The 19797-nt window shown below is 41.5% G+C and overlaps 1 protein-coding gene across 4 annotated transcripts in view; it reads left to right on the plus strand.

Moving 5' to 3' along the window:
• The window catches only part of Adgre4 (adhesion G protein-coupled receptor E4), a 155089-nt gene that overhangs the window by 72524 nt on the left and 62768 nt on the right, over window positions 1-19797 (plus strand). For 3 of the 4 annotated variants that reach the window (XM_063267566.1, XM_063267567.1, NM_001007558.2), the window contains 2 exons: window positions 10311-10478; window positions 12526-12729. The exons of the other annotated variant lie outside the window; for it this stretch is intronic. In XM_063267566.1, coding sequence (XP_063123636.1) covers window positions 10311-10478; window positions 12526-12729 — 372 coding nt within the window. The remainder of the gene's footprint in view (window positions 1-10310; window positions 10479-12525; window positions 12730-19797) is intronic. 4 annotated transcript variants of the gene reach the window in all.

Here is a 19797-nt window from a genome sequence, read left to right on the forward strand (position 1 = left end):
GTCTTAGGCCTCAAATGGTCAGAGAATGTTGCTCTCTTACCCGTCATTGACTGTCCAGTTCAGCTCACAGGGGGAGGTGGTTGATAGCAAGGCACACACCTCGATCATTCATCTCATGGTGATGACAATGGACCTGCATATGCCTAGCTTGAGTGGTTTCGGGTTGTTGTTTACATGCCATGAGCGTGTTGAAAATCACGGGTCCCCGTAACCACAGACAAAGTATTAATTAGGGATCTTATAAAGAGCATCAAAAGAGCCAGGCTTGTCTCTCAGGGGGCCCAGGAGCTTTGTATAAAGGCATCCCCTTGTAGTGTCTCATCTCGCCTCCCTTAGCAAAGGTAGAAGGAACTTTGTCACCAAGAGGGTGGAGGGCCTGGGACACCTCCCCTTATTAGGTCCTGGGGCAGAAATGCCCTTTCTTAGGTTGGGTGGAGATGGGAGTGGTAAGTGTCTGAGGTGGGATAATATTTTTGTCTTGTGTTTGTTGATCCTCTATAGCCAACCTATGATAATGAATCTGTATAGGTTTAGCCATTAAATCATCTATTTGTCGCTTTATAAAGCCTGTAAGTCTACTGAGAGCCCAAGGGCCAAATGAAATAAGCAAAATTAATCCTACCAATGGTCCTAAAATGGAGGGCAGTAAGGTGGTAAGCCATGGGGAGGTTGAAAACCAGTTCTGATACCAGCTTTCATCTTTTTCTCTCTCTTTCTTTCTCTTTTCTAAGCCTTCTCTAACCTTTTTCATACTCTCTTTTACCATGCCTGTTTTGTCTACATAGAAGCAACACTCTTCTTTGAGTGCTGCACAGAGTCCTCCTTGTTGTAAAAAGAGCAGATCAAGTCCTCTGCAATTCTGAAGGACCACTTCTGCGAGGGAAGACAGAGAGTCAGACAGGTCGTCAACCCCTTGCTGGAGTCTTTGGACGTCAGCATCGATGGTAGCGCTGAGTTCTTGGTACCTGGATTTAGAGAGAACGAGTGAAGAGATACCTGTTCCTGCTCCCACGGCACCAAGGCCAAAGAGTACTGATATGGTGATGGCAGAAATAGGTTCTCGTCGCTGACGGACCAAGGTGGGGGATAGGTCAGAAGACTGATCCCAGAGATGAAAAAATTCCTCTGAACGATAATAAATTAATCGAGGAACTAATTGTACAAGAATACAAAAATCTGACTTCATGGGGGAAAAGGCCTCAGTTGAAAGGCAGGGAGTAAGGCCATCGAGGCAAACCCACCAGGCATCATTAGGGGGCAACAGGTATTGACTGTTTTTATCAGGGGCAAGGGTGAGATTACAAAGGTGGGCATACTGTAAGGGGGGAGTTATAAGGGTAACACAGAGGCCCAATCCAGAGACCTGGGAGAGGGACAAACCATTCCATTCTCCAGGTTGCCAGCGGCAATGTCTAGAATCATTGGTGGGAAAAAACGTGCCAGGAATAGCAATTCCCTCATAAAAGGGTGGCTGAGAGTGATAACATAGCCAGCAATTATCCATAAGATCGGGGGAAGTAGCATTAAGCGTAAGAAAGGTTTGATTTATTAGGGTAAGGACGAGGTTCTGGGGAGAAGAAACTAACAATGTGGGAACATGACTAGCAGAGGTAGGGGACTGTGGTTCTGAAGGAGATTGGAGTGGAGGTACTAAAATGGGATTAGGCCCAATTGGTATTGGCTTGGAAGCATGGACAGGTTCTTTGAGAAGTTTTATGGTGAAAGTGAGACCTGTGTCTGACCCAACCTGATATAGACGGAGGCCCCATGAGAAGCCATGTGCCCAATCCTTGCCCTTTGCGTGATTGGTAAATTTAATATCTAGGGGAAGACACCAACCTCGGGTGGATGGTTCACTGCTCTTACAGAGGGGGTTGCGATGGAGATAGTTAGAGGGGGGAGAAAAATTTCTAGATACTGTGATGTAATCCCAGGAAGAAGTTGGTTTCCAATAAGTTGTTCCAGTGGTCTCACATCCCCAGGAGGCACAATAGTGATCTGACTCTCCACCACACTTATTGTGGAATGTACGACCTCTGTGATATCCAGGGCATACGTAAAAGTCAGTGGCCTGAAGCAAGGTGCGTCTGATTGCATTATCGCAGCCAGGCTGGGCAGATCTGTGGGTCGAAATGAACAAATTGTGGGTTTGTTGGCTCTGAGTGTGGGGCATGTTATCCTCTGGGGCTACTTGTAACTCAAGCTGATGTTCAAGGCCCCAAGGGGCCCTGGCCCCGAGGGCTAATTTACAGAGGTCTGGGTGGAGTGAAGTAGGCCACCAGATAGCAGTAGAGATTTGTGAAATTGACCAAGCCACATCTTGTCTTTCTGTAAGAACTATCCAGGTGTAGTTCCAAGGCATATGTCTATTGTTAGAGTACTTGGGCTGTTGGCGAGGAGGGATGGAGATCACCTCTGTCAGTAGCAGGATCAAAAGGATCTTTTTCCGGAGCAGCATCTGGAAGAGAAAAGGGATAAGTCTCAGGAGGAGACGACAGCTCCATTCTGGACATTGGTGGGTTAACAGTTCTTATGAGTCTTTCTGGCAACCACCTTGGGCCAGCATTCTCTTTGTCATATATACAAGCAGATCCTCGTCCCCAAATGAGGATGGGGTCCGGTCCTTTCCAGTGTCCCGTGAGGGGATCTTTCCATCGTACTAACGCATGGGAATCTTGTGACTTAAGGTGCCACAAACGGTCAGCAGCTGACCTGCCCTCAATATCAAGAGATAGGAAATTAAGTACGAAAAGGGCATGATTGAGCCTATTTCGAGGTGTCAGAGGAGAATAAGCATCTGTGACTGTTGTTAGACGTTGAAGCATGTTCTTTAAGGTTTGATGGGCCCGTTCTACTATGCCCTGGCCCTGAGGATTATATGGAATACCTGTAATATGTTTAATACCAAACTGGGCACAAAATTGTTGAAATTTAGCCCCCGTGTATCCAGGACCATTGTCAGTTTTGATAATCTGTGGCTTTCCCATGGTAGCCATACACTGTAAAGTGTGGGTGATCACATCACGCGACGCTTCTCCTGAAAGGGGGGACGCATGAATGAACCCACTATAAGTGTCTATGGTGACATGAAGGTATTTTAGCCTTCCGAAGGAGGGAAGGTGGGTGACATCCATTTGCCATCGTTCGTTGGGGACCAGTCCCCGGGGGTTGACTCCTAAGTGGGGAACTGGCAATAATGTGGCGCATCCTCCACAGGACTTAACTATTTCTCTTGCTTGATCTCTGGAGATCTTAAACATCGGACGCAAGGTGGAGGCATTTAGATGGTGTAGTGCATGAGCCTGCCTTGCCTGATCTATGGGGTCTATAAGGGCAGGGAATATAGCACGAGTGGCCTCATCAGCCAAGGTGTTCCCTTTTGACAGAGGGCCACCTAGACCAGAGTGGGCCCTTAAGTGTCCCACGAAAAATGGCTCTGTTCTCTTAATAATAAGGGATTGAATTTCTACAAACAACTTGGAAGCAGTAGAAGCAGGCTTAATATATGGGACTGTTTCTAATACTGGAATAGAGTGAGCCACATAGGCACTATCAGTATATAGATTAAATGGGGTTGTTGCTAATTTTTTAAAGACCTGAAGTACGGCAAACAACTCAACAAGCTGGGCAGAGGAGTATGGGGACTGTATTGTGGTGACTTGTTCCTGTATAACATAGGCAGCTTTGCCAGTTGAGGAGCCATCTGTAAATACCAAGGCACCTTCATGCAACGGGGTCTTGGAGGTAACTTTAGGAAAGGTCAAGGAATGTATTTTTATGAATTGTATAAGGGGGTCATTTGGGTAATGATTATCTATAATTCCTGCAAAGGAGGCGCAAGCTATGGCCCAATCGTCATTAGACTGAAGTAGCCAATCAACTTGTACTGAAGTATAGGGAACAATAATAATGTCAGGATCTTTTCCAAAATATTGTCTAGACATTTTTCTTCCTTTTCTAATTAAGGCAGCAGATAGGGAGTAATAGGTGGCCAAAACCTTGTTTGGATTGGAGGGAAGATATACCCAAAATAGAGGGCGTCCTTTTTCTTTTGGAGCCCGGGGTTGTTGCCAAAAGACTCCCACTGGGGTATGTGTAGTAGCACAGACAATAAAATATAGGGGGGAAGCATAATGTATCTGGAATGAGACCTGAGAGGAGATAGCCTGACCTATCTGTTGTAGTGCCAAGGTGGCCTGGGGTGTGAGGACTCGGGGGGACAAGGGATGAGAATCTCCTGAAAGAAGTTCATTAAGAGGGACTAAAGCCTCGGGGGGAATCTTTAAATAGGGGCGGATAAATTGAAGGTTTCCAAGTAATTGTTGAAAATCATGTAGAGTTTTAAGGGATGAAAGCTGGAGTTCAACTTTGGGGGTACGGATCTGTTCGAACTCGAGTTCATATCCCAGATAGAAATATGGGTCTCGTACTTGAATCTTTTCAGGGGCAATTTTAAGTCCCCGGGAGCTAAGGGCCTCTTGGAGTTGTTGGAAGCATGAAAAGGCCTGTTGCTTATCAGGACCACCCAATAATATATCATCCATGTAATGAAGAAGATAAATTTGAGGCCAAGCTCTCCTGATGGGCTGGATTACCTGGGCTACGTATTTTTGAGCCAGGGTAGGGCTGTTGGCCATGCCCTGAGGAAGGACACGCCAATGAAAGCGGTCCATAGGACCCTGGAAATTAACTTGGGGAATGCTGAATGCAAAATGGTGACAATCTTCTGGGTGAAGAGGTATGGTAAAGAAGCAATCCTTTAAATCGATAATAATTTTAAAAAGCTCAGCAGGAATGGCAGCAGGGGAAGGAAGACCAGGTTGTAGTGTTCCCATGGGTACCATAACTTTATTTACTGCGCGAAGATCCTGTAAGAGCCTCCATTTGCCAGATTTTTTCTTAATGACAAAAATTGGGGTATTCCAGGGGGAAGAGGATGGCTCAATGTGGCCAGCTGCTAACTGTTCCTGCACTAACTGTCTAGCAGCTATCAGTTTTTCTTGAGTTAGCGGCCACTGATCAACCCAGACAGGGACATTATCTCTCCAAGAGATCTTCTCTGCATGAGAGACAATTTCTGTATGAGCCTGGGGGGCAGGCATGACTGTGGCCGCTAAGGAAAATGTGAAGGCGGAGATCCCAAACCTCTTCGATCTAGTTTCTGTGTCATAACCAATGGTTCTTTAATGCCCTGTGCCTGTTTTCCCAATCCTTGTCCAGGTAGAAATCCCTGAGCCAACATCTGTTTTGTAACTGCCTCGTTAGGGCTACACATGATAACATTCATCTGGGAAAGGATGTCTCTCCCCCAGAGGTTAATTGGCAAGTCAGGTATTACATAGGGAATCACAGTTCCTGAATTTCCTTCTGGATCTGTCCATCTAATAGTCTGAGCACTGACTCGTGGATTTTTAGAGTGTCCAATTCCTTGTAAGTGAGTGGCTGAATCAGTTAATGGCCAGGCAGCAGGCCAAAACCTGTCAGAAATAACTGTGGCGTCAGCTCCCGAGTCTAAAAGTCCTTGGAAAGTTTTTCCATTCAGACTCAAAGTAAGCATAGGCCGAGAAGCAGATATTTTCTGGACCCAAAACACCTCAGATATTCCTTGTTCTCCCGGGGCTCTGGCATCTTTATGATGTGGATTTCTGACTGGCAGCTTAGGGAGTAACAATAACTGTGCAATGGCTTGTTGTGTAGGTATAAGTATCGGGCCACTTGTGGCACTGGCCAGGACCCGTATTTCTCCTTGGTGGTCGGGGTCTATAACCCCAGGTGTGATCTGGAGTCCTTTCAGGGAGAGGGAAGCTCTACCCAAAATCAAGCCAAGAGTATTTAGGGGTAAGGGGCCATAAACGCCCGTGGATATGGCCTGGATACCTTCCTCAGGTGTTAGTATTGTACTGGCGGAGGCACAGAGGTCCAGTCCTGAGCTGTTCTTTGTGGCTCGCCAGAGATGGGCAATTGATTGGGTGAGGGGTGGGATTGATTGGGTGAAGTGTGGCTGGCTTGCTGAGGGACAAACCCTATTGCCCCGGGGCCTGTCCTGAAGGAGGGGGCCGGAGGCTGCCCCCGTGGGAAGTTTCCCGACTGCCGTGGAGGCAGAGGGCGGCCTTGGCTGTCAGTTTTGGATCTGCATTCCTTAGCCCAATGTCGACCTTTAGAGCAGCAGGGGCACAACGTAGTAGGTGGAGCCCTCATTGGGGAAGCATTCCCTTGTCCCTCAGCTGGGGGTCTTTTATATTGACGAGGGTGGGGGCATTCTCGCATGAAATGACCAACTTGTTTGCAGTTAAAGCAGGTTTTTTGAGAATTAAAGCCTGCCTTTTGAAGAGCAGCTCCAATGGCTAAACCGATAGCATGGCTTGTTCCTGCCCCTGCGCAGAGGCGAACATACTCTGCCAAAGGCTTTGACCGGTGGTGTTTGAGAATATCCTGGCAAGTGGAATTAGCATTTTCAAATGCTAGCTGTTTAATAAAGGGATTTTCAGGCTCTTGAACACCAAACAAGCGCTCTGCTGTCTCGGTCAAACGGCTGACAAAAGAATTGTATGGTTCGTCAGCTCCCTGGAGTACCTTAGTGAGCGTGGAGGAGAAACCAGACTTGGGAGGCAACCTTTTCCAGGCTGCCAGGCATGCCTGACGAATTTGAGCCAAAAGACCAGGAGAAAATTGCATTTGAGACTCTAAAGTATTAAAGGGTGGCTCACCAAGAATCTTTTTTGCTGTCCATGACCTGGTATCAGGACGTACACGATTTTTTGTTTCAATTTCTTTTGCGGCTTCAGCCATTTCAGATTTCCAAAGCACAAAGTCGCCGCCTGAAAGCGCGGCTCGGGCAAGCTGCGAAAACTCGTTTGGTGTGAGCCATCCTTCAGTAGAGGATTCTAAAAGTGCCAGTGTAAAGGGGGCCACAGGGCCATAATTTGATACCGCTGTTTTGAGCTTTTCTAATATTTTAAAATCTAGGGGCTGATAATGATAACGTGGAGGACCCGGTGCAGCCCGAGCTGCGCGGGACCCAGAGCCAGCAGCCGTATCTCCTGGCTCCTGTGAGTCGGGGTGAAGTTCTGTCTCCTCCTCAGAATCACCATCTGTAACTCGATCCTCCTCCTCCTCCAGGGTTCCTGGGGTGGAGGGGTCTCTAGGGACTTTTGCCCCGCTCCTCAGGGAGAGGGGAAAGGCTAAAACTTTATGTTTCTTGTTTGGAGTTTTACCCTGGCCTGTAGCCTTAAGCTGGGGACTCTGTAAGGGTGTCAGCTCTGTCAATTTTGTCTCTAAATCGCGAAGAGCTATAAGCAATTGTACCTGCTCTTTTCTAGTCTCTACCATGTGTCTCAAGGATGTCACATCGTTGGTCAGCTGGCGACAAGCATCTGAGACAGGGGGTGAATCAAGGACTGCATCTAGGAGGCCATAAGGCGGAGGGGGAAAAGATAAGGGAGAGCGAGTACCAGCTCTGGTACCATCTGTGGCCAGTGCTATAGTGGCTGTTTTTGACTCAAAACGAGCAGCTCCTGCCTCTATTTTAACCTCCTGCTCAGGAGAAGAAACACCACCTTTGCCTAAATCTTGAAGAGAAGGATAAAGTTGTCTATGAGGTTGGCATTCTGGTGTATTGGGTGGAGCATTGGACATAATCTTTTCAGCGGAGAAAGGTCTAGCAGGGATAGGATCAAAGGCACTCTCCATATCAATAATGACCGATGGGGGGGAAGGCGACGACTTAACTCCGGAGGCGATCTGGCCATTCAGAGGTGGTTCTAAGGATATCATTAATAAGAGACCAATAACTGAAGGCAGTGATTGGAATTTTCGTAGGACCAAGAACCTCATAATAATCTTTAAAACAATCTCCAACTCTGAGCCACCTTTTTTGATCAATTGTCCCTTCCCGGGGAAACCAGGGACATATATCTTCTACCAAATCTAAAAATTTTATTAAATCCTTCTTTTTAACCTTAATTCCTCGCGTCTTGAGTGACTGCTTCAGTCCTGTCACAAATAGTGACTGCTTTGAAAATGCTTGTCCCATCACTTACTAACCTTAAGATCTGCGCCGCGCTATGAACTCCTCCCGGACTGTCTCACGGCGGGTGTTCCGTGGCGTCCTAGCGATCCAAAGTCACTCTCTGGTGCTTCAGAAAAGGGCGGACAGGCCTGTCCTTACTGATGAGCCGCGTTCTCTCCTCTGTGACCCCCAGGGGGTCCCTGTTCGGGCGCCAGTTGCCCCGACCCGCAGGGCAGTCGACCAGGGTCTGGGGTACACCTAGGAGAGAATGGGGGACAAGAGACGCAAAGAACGGACAGCAAGTCAAGAAGTCTGATCAAGCTGACAATTTTTAATTTTTCTCAGGCTGAAGATATACTGGTAGAAGCAAAATGTGGGGAGGGGTTGGGTGACCACAAAGAATGGGCCTGGCTTGATAACCAGGATATTGGCCAGGTAAATCAGCCAAGCGGGGGAACAGCAGGGTGGGTTGCTTAGTGACCTGACCGTCAGTGCCTGACCACCAGTACTCAGTGATCTGACACCTAGATTTATGCTATCTATTGAATTTATGTAGAGCTGCAGGTGCTGCTTTGATCTAACGTAAGGCTATTGTTTTTTGTTCTATCATAAGGCTAAAATATAATTGCTTTTTAACCTGAAGAATATTGCTTATTATTCCAGCATAAGGTTAGAACATAATTGCTTTTTAACTTGAAGGCTGCTTTCGCCATCTCAAGGCTGCTCCCAACATGAATTAATTTTACATATTAATGTATTAAATCATTATATTTTCATACATTTACAAAATGTGTTTAGCTCACATTAACCCCACGATATTAAAGCATTTTGGTTCTTCTGCTGTGTGAAAGTTTTCCTGGGGATGTAAGAACAAACTTTATTTTATCACAGATACAGAAACCCATGGCAAAACAAAACAAACATGCCACCCAATTCCAGTTAATGAAGCAATGATCTTGTAAGGGTAAGAAACAGAGACTGCTTACAGTTGCACAGATATCTAAAAGATACTCATAAGAAGGATTAACCCAATATGCATGAGGTCTTCTAAGATGTAAATCCCTGGAATAATGTATGTGTTTTATAGGAACTTGTAAATGTCAATGACCCTCCCTTTCATAGCCATCCTCACAGCTTTTTTTTTTTTTAAATAACTTTCAGGAGGCCTGGATTTTTGTGAGTTAGACATTTCTGGAAACTTCTGAATTGTTTATTCTTGAATATCAAAAATTGAATGTTTCAATCCTGACGACAATACTGTAATGCATACCCACTCTATCTTTCATTTCATTTCAAATATAATTATTTCATGTTCCTCCTTCTCTTTCTCTTTCCAATGCCACTTTATGTACCCTACCTTTCTTTTTCCTCAAATTCCTAGTGTCTGTTTTTTAAAAAGATTTATTTATTTTATTTATATGAGAACATTTTGGCTGTCTCCAGACAAATCACAAAATGTCATCAGATCACCTTACAGATGGTTGTGAGCCACATTGAGGTTCCTGGGAATTGAACTTAGCATCTCTGGAAGATCAGTCAGTGTTCTTAACCGCTGAGGCATTTTTCTAGCATGCTTCTTAATGAAATATTATTGTTGCATACTCATATTTCCAAGATATTGGATCTCCAATGTCATCACTGATTTCAAAGTAGGAAGTGATGGTTATAGTTAGTAGCTTAAGTCTAGTAATCCATATATTCTGTATATATTGGTTATAAAACACAATTTAAATATATAATATACTTGTGAGTGGCACTTCAGGAAAGATGAAAATGAGTACTAAGTAACCTGTATACATCCATTAAGACAAATAATTATTATGCAGAAACTAAATTAGGCAATGGTGTTATGAGAACTGTTGAACATATTGTGTTAGAGGTAGAAATGAGGAACTGGCCTTTGCCAAGATCATCATGGAGAAGACAAATGGTCAGAAAAAGATATTTGACTTCTTTCTTCAAGCAGTGGTCTATCACCACTACCCCTCTTTAGTTTATTCTGTGAAAGAAAACATTAAGTCAGTTATGAGTCAATGCCTAGTGCAATGAGATATACATATGTGCAATGAAAGATTTGAAATGTCTACTCATGTGCTTTCCCAATCAAGTGTATGTCAGATTAACCTAGGTAGAGAAGTTACAATGTGGATGTGCAGGAAGAACAGAGAGATGAGGAAGGGCAAAAGGTGAGTGAGATGAGATGGATATACAGTTGTTAGATTATATACTAGCTAATGTCATTTATCTTAATTAAAGATAAATAAAACTTGGCATTTTGACTTTTCTATTGTTTCCTTTACAGCCCATTGACTCAAGAGCAGAACATCTCTGTGTCTATTGGGAAGGATCAGAGGAAGGGGGTAGCTGGTCTACTAAGGGCTGCTCGCACGTGTACACCAATAAATCCTACACAATTTGCAAGTGTTTCCACCTGTCCAGCTTTGCTGTGCTTGTTGGTCTATCCAATGAGGTATCAAGTCTCACAGGGCTAAAGCATGAAATTGGTGTTTATTTTAATATATATCTATGAAAATACCTACAGTTATTTGACTGTACATTTAATAAGAGATTATTATTAGAAAATCTATAAGAAAATGAGTGCAACTTGGTTCCCCTCTGTTATCCCCCTGATATTTTGTAGAATTATTGAATACTGAGGTTGATTCAATTGACTTGACTAGCTAGAAATGTGTCCACTGAAGCTATATGCATGACCTAATGAGCCAAAACTCCCTGAAAGACAATGGATATGTTTTTGTCAACGTTTATTAGTTATTTTACTACTTCTCTCATAAAATACTGTGACTGAAAGCAGTGTAAAGAAAAACATTCATTTGGCCATCTTGTTTCAAAAGTACACTGTCTATCATGACACCGAAAGAGTGATATCACAAGCAGATGTCAAAATTTGTCTACACAAATGAATAAAAAAGGAAACACAGTTATAAACCCTCATAGTCTACCCAGGTGGTATACCCTCTGGAATAAATTGTATGCCAGAGAGGTTTTATAACCTCCCAGGAATACACCAAATGGAGATCAATGTTGGAATACACAGCTGATAGGGACCTTTAACATCAGAACCTCCAGAAAGATACAAAGGTAGCTTCTCTTCTCTGGTAGAATTGCCAAACTCTCAAGAAATTCCAGTAGTTGATTATAGATAAGAAATGAGAGTAGTATGAATCGCACTATATAGAATATTACAAGTTTGGATATATTGAACTTATACTACTCCTAGATGATTTGAAATGAGTTCAGAATATACAGTTCATATCATAATTAAAGGTAGTTAAGCATAGATATAACACATGACCTTTCTTCAGTAATTTTCTTTCATGAAGATTTTATAGTAACAGAGTAACACATTTTTAAAATAAGCAGTTGGGTACAGAGTGCTTAGATGACCCACGGAATATTCTTGTATTGACTGCAGAACACACGCTCCATAGTTATTATAACCAAAGGCTGGTTAAACTATAGCACATGACCTTTCTTTCAGTAATTTTATTTCATAAAGACTTAAAAAAGAAAAAAACTACTTTTAAATGAAATATTTCAAATGTTGAGAAAGCTAGGTAGAAGACCTTAAACTTGCAGGAGACAATGGGATCTGGAATTGGAAGCATCCTTTAACTTGCAAGACAGTTATATCCAAAGTGCCTTGGTTGAACCAAATTGAAATAGCTGGCTAAGATCAAAGAATTATCATCATTCTATAGAATTTTAGATGCCAACAAAGTTTCTTGTAAGTAAATTTGAAAGAAACTCATCTTTTATCTTCTAGTCAGTGTGAAATAATAAAATCATCAAAGCTCTCATTTCATAAGAAATAAAAAAAATACCTTGTTCTAGGTTGAAACATAAGTGGAAATGGCCTGAAGATAGAGATGATCATAAATAGCATTATTTTATAGTAAGAGAAAAAAGAAAATAATGTATTCAATTAATTCAAATATGATAGTGGAACATCAGATGGATGGATCACAGGGAAGCATGGAAATCTTGCATTTCCCAGATGCTATTGCTATTTTATGGTTTGGAATAATGCAATTTAGAGGTCTGGTTGTGTGATTCATAAGAATGTACATAATATTCTCAATAATGCTGGGGTAATTATCAGTTAAACAATAGATGATATTTACAGGGCTAAAGACAATTATAATTATATTATTGCTATTTTGCAATGGTCCAACTCTTTATATTCACAAGTGTTAATCATTTAGGTAGCCTTGTTTAATGTAGCTTTTAGTCTATGATGCAGATTTACAAACCCCTATTGCACTTTACTCCGTGTTTATGAAGTATTTTACTACTCAATGGCCATCATGATATCTATTTCTGCATGCATGTTTCATTTAGTCAATATTTAGTGAGTCTCATATGTTAAGCACTAATCTTAAACTGTATGACACAACTAAGAAAAGATCCCCAATATATCAGGTTTCCTATAGCTGATATTATGGTTACTGCAATATATACATGGAGACTCTGAAGTATCCCTTTGTGATTTGTAGGAGAACGCTGTGCTTTCTGCACTCTCTGTGATCACCTATGTGGGACTCAGTCTTTCTCTCTTGTGCCTATTTCTGGCGGCCATCACTTTTCTCCTGTGCCGGCCCATTCAGAATACCAGCACGACACTCCACCTACAGCTCTCCATCTGCCTTTTCCTGGCTGACCTCCTCTTCCTCATAGGCATCAACAGAACTAAGCCTAAGGTTAGTGACTTAATAAAATTACTTCATTGTCTTGATCATTCTTAACTATCATGTCCTTAGCAAGTATGAAGAGTGAGAGTATCATCAATAGAGATAGATGAAACTGCTGGAAGATAATTTTAGCTTTCTTTCTTTTCTTTCATCTTTTACTCAAAACACCAACTTTATTGAACAAAGGAATAAATGAGGTTTTCAAGTTTTTACACCACGGTTATTTTTTAATTCATGACAGTATGTATAAAGACAAGATGTTTTTCTATTTCTTGTCATTTGTATTTTGTTTAAATTTATATTCATAAATATATTTGAAGGGGTCTCTATTTTTAGTTGGCCATTTTGGAATCAACAGTATTACTAGCAGTAATGTCACTCTAGAGTGTGATTTGTGTTGGTTGTGTCTGAGCATACTTCAGGGACATGAATGTACACGTGTGTACAGTAATGCATATGCATACAGCAGATAGAGCAAAGTATCAGCAGTGTCTATTGTGTGCTCTTTAGTGATTTGAGACATAGTCTCTTAATGAATCAGATGCTTTCCCCTTTCAAGAGGATGGCTAACCAGAAAGCTTTGGTGATATACCTCCTCCTTTGTCTCATAATGCTGGGCTTATAGACACATGAAAACATGCCAAACTTTCATTATATTTCTGTGCATTTGAGCTCATGCCGTCATGCTTTCAAAGCAAGTACTCCTACTCACTGGGTCATTTTTTTATCCATAGGTAAAACTTATGACATCTCAGGATAGATGCAAACAAATAGATTTAAAGTATGTCAATTATTTTCCTACATGCTAAAGGTGCATTTCTTACTGTCACTACACAGCTTCAAAGTCATCTTTTAATCCCCAAAGGAAAAAACTTACTACATACTCTTGGAGGGGAAGCTTATACAGATAAAACCAAGAGTGCATAAAACTTCCTCTTATTGTTATAGTACTTTCACCTCACTACAGCAAACTGTAAGGTATGCTGAGTAATATGACCCTATGTTTGGAAATCCTTATATTACCTACAAGACTCTACCATAAACAATAAGCTAGAGGTTTGAAGAAACTGACTGTAGATTTGCCATACTAATCTGCAAGTTACTCTAATACTCTTCATTGTAAAGATGTTTGAACTTGAATGAATTCTCACTTTAATATCATGGAAAAATAAGCAATTATTGAGTCCTATTCATGAAATTTTTTCTATATTTATTATACACAGATTGTTTGATTGTTTTGAAAAGATATAAACATGATAATATAATTATATTATGGGTTTAGTGTTTGAGTATGCAACCCAACCATTGATGATGGCTTAATGAAAAATATATAAATGATAAATGTAGATCCTTGTAGCATAATAGAACACTGACAATAATTAAGTGAATATTTCAAGTTACCAGCAAAAATGCATTTTAGTATTTCTAGAATGAACACAAAGAACTGATAAATCTGTGTTAATATGTGAATGACCCTGATTTGGTCATCCCATTCTGTGTAGACATATTGAAATGCCATGACGTGCCACAGGACCATGTTTCGTTAATATGTATTTAGTAAAATAATAGTGCAAGGTTTTTTACTCTAGTTGACTACATAGAAAACTACAGAAGGATTATGAGTCAGAGGCTAGTTCTGGCACAATACTGATACAGTATTTTAAAATAAATATATAAAAGAACAGGAAAGTCATGGAGGCTTCTTTAAAAGATTTTGCTGCTGGGCTCAGCACTCACCAATAAATTGTTCTTTATTTCTATTATGAATAGTTTTTGTACAGAAAGACAAGTGTTTGCTTTATACTATCTCTTTTCATATATTACAGGGTGGTGTATAAATATAGGAAGAAGTTTTTCCAGAAGTATCACTTTGAGCTTTGAATATCTATCCACTAAGATATATCTGTTCTCTGGCATGAAACTCTGTGTCATAGTTTGAAAAGATAAAGCAAAAATTAGGATATGCGTTCCCTCTGAAGATTATCTTCTTGTGTGGCATGAGTAATTAAAACCTACCCTTAGTTCTTTCTGAATGCATAATAAATTGTTATTATCAGTGACTACTGAAATATATGATAGGCCAATGCAGCTAAAGAAACGCTGAGTGCTCACAGCCTAATAGCTTTATGCTGCCTCTCTAATATGCAAGTGTCTCATTACAGGCTCTAGTAAGAATTTGGCCCATGAAATTGGAAAGAGTATATTTGGGATAGGACTATGGCTTAGGGATGAAGATCAACTGCTGTTGTTGAACAAACAACTGAGTTCAGATCCTAGCATCTTCATAAAATATCACATGGATGATGAAGTCAACAAGTTCTGTGCATCTTACTGACTAAAAAACATAACTGAAATAACCAGAGTCAAGTTCAGTGGGAGACTTTTTCTCAGAAGAACAAAGTGGAGAGTCTTAGCAGCACATCTTCATCTGGCTTCACACACACATGTACACACACCATACATTAGAATAACTCTGTGCACAAATGTGCATACATCATATACAACCATGTACCACACTTGCACATCAAACACCTTACACCATATATACACATGGAGCACTTATTACACACATAACATACACAGATGTATCCACACACATTCATGCTCCAAATATTTACAAATACCACACAAACACACACACACACACATACATGAAGTGCCTCATACATGTACATAGGAAACATGTACACTCCAAAGAGATGAATACTTCATAGCAAAATACAGATCAGTCAAATGCACAGATTTTGCAAAATATCCTGGGCCACCAACACGACCACATATCTGTTTTCTGTCTTTTTACACTGTTCAAACCAAACTTAATTTACTGTGATTACTTAAGCAATGTGGGGAAAAGTTAATTACTGTATCATGGATGACAGAAAAGCAGCTGCATTGCCAGGAAGATCACTCTGCAATTGGTGATGCCTCATGTGAGGAATGAGACTAAATGTCACTTTCAACTTCCAAGCAGGTAGACAGGCCAGAAATTCTCCAAGTAATTGACATGGACTGACTCTCTCCTCTTAGCCTCACAGCTAATCAGATAATCTTCTTTTTGAGGCAGTTTCTTAATTAATTATTTTATTTATTTTCATCCCAAATATTGCCCCTTCCCAGTCTCTATCTGAAAGTTCTTTACCCCTTCTACCCACACCTACACCTCTGAGAGGCAGCTTCACTTGCCCACCTCTCTTATTTTCTCTCTTACCTGAGGCATCACATCTCTACAGGATTAGGCACATCCCACTGAGGACAGATGAGACAGTCCTCTGCTACGGATGTGCTGTGGGTCTCACACATGCATGCTCTTTGGTTGATGGGTTAGTCTCTGGGAGTTCCCAGTTGTCAGAGATAGTTGACATTTTTTGTCTTCCTATGAAGTTACCATCCCCTTCAGCTCTCAAAATCCTTCCCTACACTGTTCCATAGTGGTTGCTGTCTTCAATCCAATGGTTGTCTGTAAGTAGCTTCAATTGTCTCAGTCAGCTACTGATATGGAATCTCAGAGTATAGCCATGTCCAATAGTTTGTATATGCTTGGCACAAGAGTGGCACTGTTGGGAGGTGTGACCTCTTGAGTGTGGTATTTAACACCTTTTAAAATACCTTTTGAAATAAGCTTAAATACAGGCATGGTGGTACACAATTTTAATCTCAGGAGACAGAGCCATCTAGATTTCTGAGTTTGAGGTCCATCTACACAGCAAGGTCCAGAATAGACAAGCTCAGGCAGTGAGTTAACAGAAGGCTGTAAGATAATATATGTTCCTGCCACAGGAAGCAGAACAGAGCAACTTTTGCTATGTGACTCTGACTTTAGAGTCCACAATAGAAAGAACTACTGGGATAATTGGTGGTAATTAGCTGGAGTTAAGAAATTAGCCATGATTAATAAGAATCCAGCATCATTGATGTTAAATATTCTGGGAAGTGTCTTCTGAAAGGTATTTAATACCTTTAATACTGAGAGTCAGAGGTTCTGCTAGCAACCCTCAGATGAAGATGTAAAACTCTCAGCTCCTCCTTCCTGGATGCTGTCACTCTCCCACCTTGATGGTAATGGACTGAACCTCTGAACCTCTAAGCCAGCCCCAATTAAATGCTGTCTTTACAAGACTTGCTTTGGTCATGGTATCTGCTCACAGCAGTAAAATCCTAACTAACATAATAATTGTCACCAGGGGTGGCATATCACTGTGAAAGGCCTGACCATGGTTTTGTTTGGAAGAATGTGGATTTTGAGACTTTAGATTTGGAAAGCTGTGGGATGCTTTAAATGGTGCTTAATAGATATCCTAGTAGAGATGTGGAAGATGTTTTTCAGACAGTGATTTGAATTGTGAAGACATGCCCCCAAGAGGTTTTAGAAGAGAAGAATTTCAATATATGGCACAGAGACTGGTTTTATGGTATTTTGGTGAAGAATGTGGCTGTTTTTGCCTTGTCTTAATAGTCTAGCTGAGGCTAAGGTAAAGAGATTTATATTAATTAAATTGACAAAGTAAATCTCGAAAAAGCCTAGAAAACATTTTGTTTTCTGGTTAAGTCTCATGGACTATCTTTTGAACAAGTGTGTCGAGCTTAGAAAGGAGAACTACATAAATCATATAGTTCAAGTAATAAAACGGCACCAGGGAAGTGCAGTAGAGCTGAATCCTTAGTTCAAGGATATTATATTGAATTAAAGGAGTGGTGACCTTGGGTCAAGATCCTATTCAGCGAAATTTAGGTTCTGGCATGGCACTACACACCCTTAATTCCAGGAGTCAAAGCCAAGCAGATATCTGAGTTAAAGTCCAGGCTGAGAGAGAACAAGTTTTAGAAGAAAATAAAAGCTTAACTACAGGCATGGTGGTACACAACTTTAATCTCAGGAGACAGAACTGTGCAGATCTCTGAGTTCAAGGTCAATCTATAGAACAGCCAAGCTTAGGCAGTGAGGGAATTGGAAAATAGAAGGCTGGTAAGATAATATATGGGGGGGTCATGTTCCAGCCATAGGAAGCAGAAGAACAGAACAGCTTTGGCTATGTGACTCTGGCTTTAGAGTCCAGAATAGAAGGGACAACTGGGACAATTGATGGTAATTAGCTGGAACTAAGAAATTAGCTGTGTTTAAGAAGAAATTAGCACCATTGATGTTAAATATTCTGGGAGGTGTCTTCTGAAAGCAAAATGAAGCTGTGTTCCAGAGGAAGCCAAGGTTGTACCTGGTGCTGCAACTGAACTTAGTAATGTGTAAGAGTCACCCAGGCAGTGGTACTGGTTTCAAGGCAAGAAGGAGTCATGAAGAGCAGCTGAGGCTTGCCACTGTGAGATACCATGGAAGGCTGTGGGTGAAGGTACAGCCTCAGTTGCAGTTGATGGTCCAGAACTGAAGGTGTCATACAAAGGAGCTGAGATTTGGCATCAGGAAGAGAGCCTAGGAGAGGTTTTATGTGAAGCCTAGTTGCAATAGAAGACCTCAGCATATTGGAGATGCCAGTAGCATGGGATGATCTCTAAAATCAGCAGTTGCAGAGGATCAACCCAAGCTTAGTGTGTGACAGAGGTAAGAAATGGAAAAGTGATGCCAGTTCTCTGAAGGATCCCAGATCCTCATGTTTGGATTCCAGACATTGAAACAAAAAGCTGTAGCATGGATGCCTTGAAGACTCCAAGATTTTCACAATGCCAGAGCCATAGGATATCTCCTTACAAATGATACTAACAGGGAGTGGCATCAGCCCAAGAAAAGAAGTTTGTTGCCATCAATAAAGATGAAAAAGAAGTTGGAGATCTGAAACATGGTTGACATCAGATATGGAGATGCAGGGTTGAAGTTTGCCCAGCTGGTTTCCTATCTTGATTAGGGGATTACAGTAAAGTGATTAGATGAATCTCAAAGAGACTTTAAACTTTGGACTTTTAACATTGTTGTTACTCCTATAGGAAATGGGACTTCAGAAGTTGGGCTAAATGAACTTTTTAAATTATACTATGGATAGATATAGTCTCCCTAGACTCATGTGCTTGAGTGAGCCTATGGGAACCAGGGAGTGGAATGGAATCGTTTGTATATTCTTGGCCCAGGAAATGACAGTGTTGGGAGGTTTGACCTTGTTGGAGTAGGTGTAGCCTTGCAGATGTGAGCTTTAATACTATTGTCCTAGCTGCCTGGAAGTCAGTATTCTAGAAGTCTTCAGATGGAGATGTAGAACTTTCAGCTTCTTCTGACTGGATGCTGTTACTGTCCCACCTTGATAAAAATGGACTGAACATCTAAATCTCTAAGCCAGCCCCAATTATATGTTGTTCTTACAATTTACCTTAGTCATGGTGTCTGTTCATAGCAGTAAAACCTTAACTAAGTTACCATGCGAAGCTCCCATCTTCAAACACAATATAGCATCAGTAATGCTGTCAGGGTTTGTTACCCAACCATGTGATGGATCCCAAGTTGAGCAGATTACTGGAAAGCCTTACCTTTTTCTGCTCCATTTAATTTTAGACATGAACAATACTAGGTCAAGAAAATTTGAGTTGGGTTGTTGACCCCATTGCTTCACTGTGGGCCCTTTCTACCTCCTAGAGGTAGACTCTTCAGATTCCGTCTCCATAGGGTTGGTTGGGCATTTTGGCTAATGCTATGTCATTGAGTCCTGGGAAACTCTCACATTCCAGGTCTCTGGGACTTTCTACAGTTCCTCCCAACCCCCAACCCTGGCAGCCACATATTCCCATTCATTCTCTTGGCCTTCTGGGCTACTCTTCTATCCCCATACCTGACCCTGCCTCTATTCACACTCCACCCCCTCTTTGTACCCAGGTCACTCCTTACCATTGCCTCTCATAATTACTTTGTTCTACCTTCTAAGTGGAATTGAAACATTCTTACTTGGGACTTCCTTCTTGTAAAACTTCCTGTGGTATGGGGTGGGCACGTATCATTGATATTCTGTACATTTTGACTAATATGCACTTATCTGTGAGTACATACCATGTATGGTCCCTTTGAGTCTGAGTTGGGTCTCACTCAAAATGGTATTTTCTAGTTTCATTTCATTTACTTGAAAAATTCATGATGTCCAAGTTTTA

This window comes from Rattus norvegicus, chromosome 9 (assembly GCF_036323735.1).
Source record: "Rattus norvegicus strain BN/NHsdMcwi chromosome 9, GRCr8, whole genome shotgun sequence".
Lineage (NCBI taxonomy): Eukaryota > Metazoa > Chordata > Mammalia > Rodentia > Muridae > Rattus > Rattus norvegicus.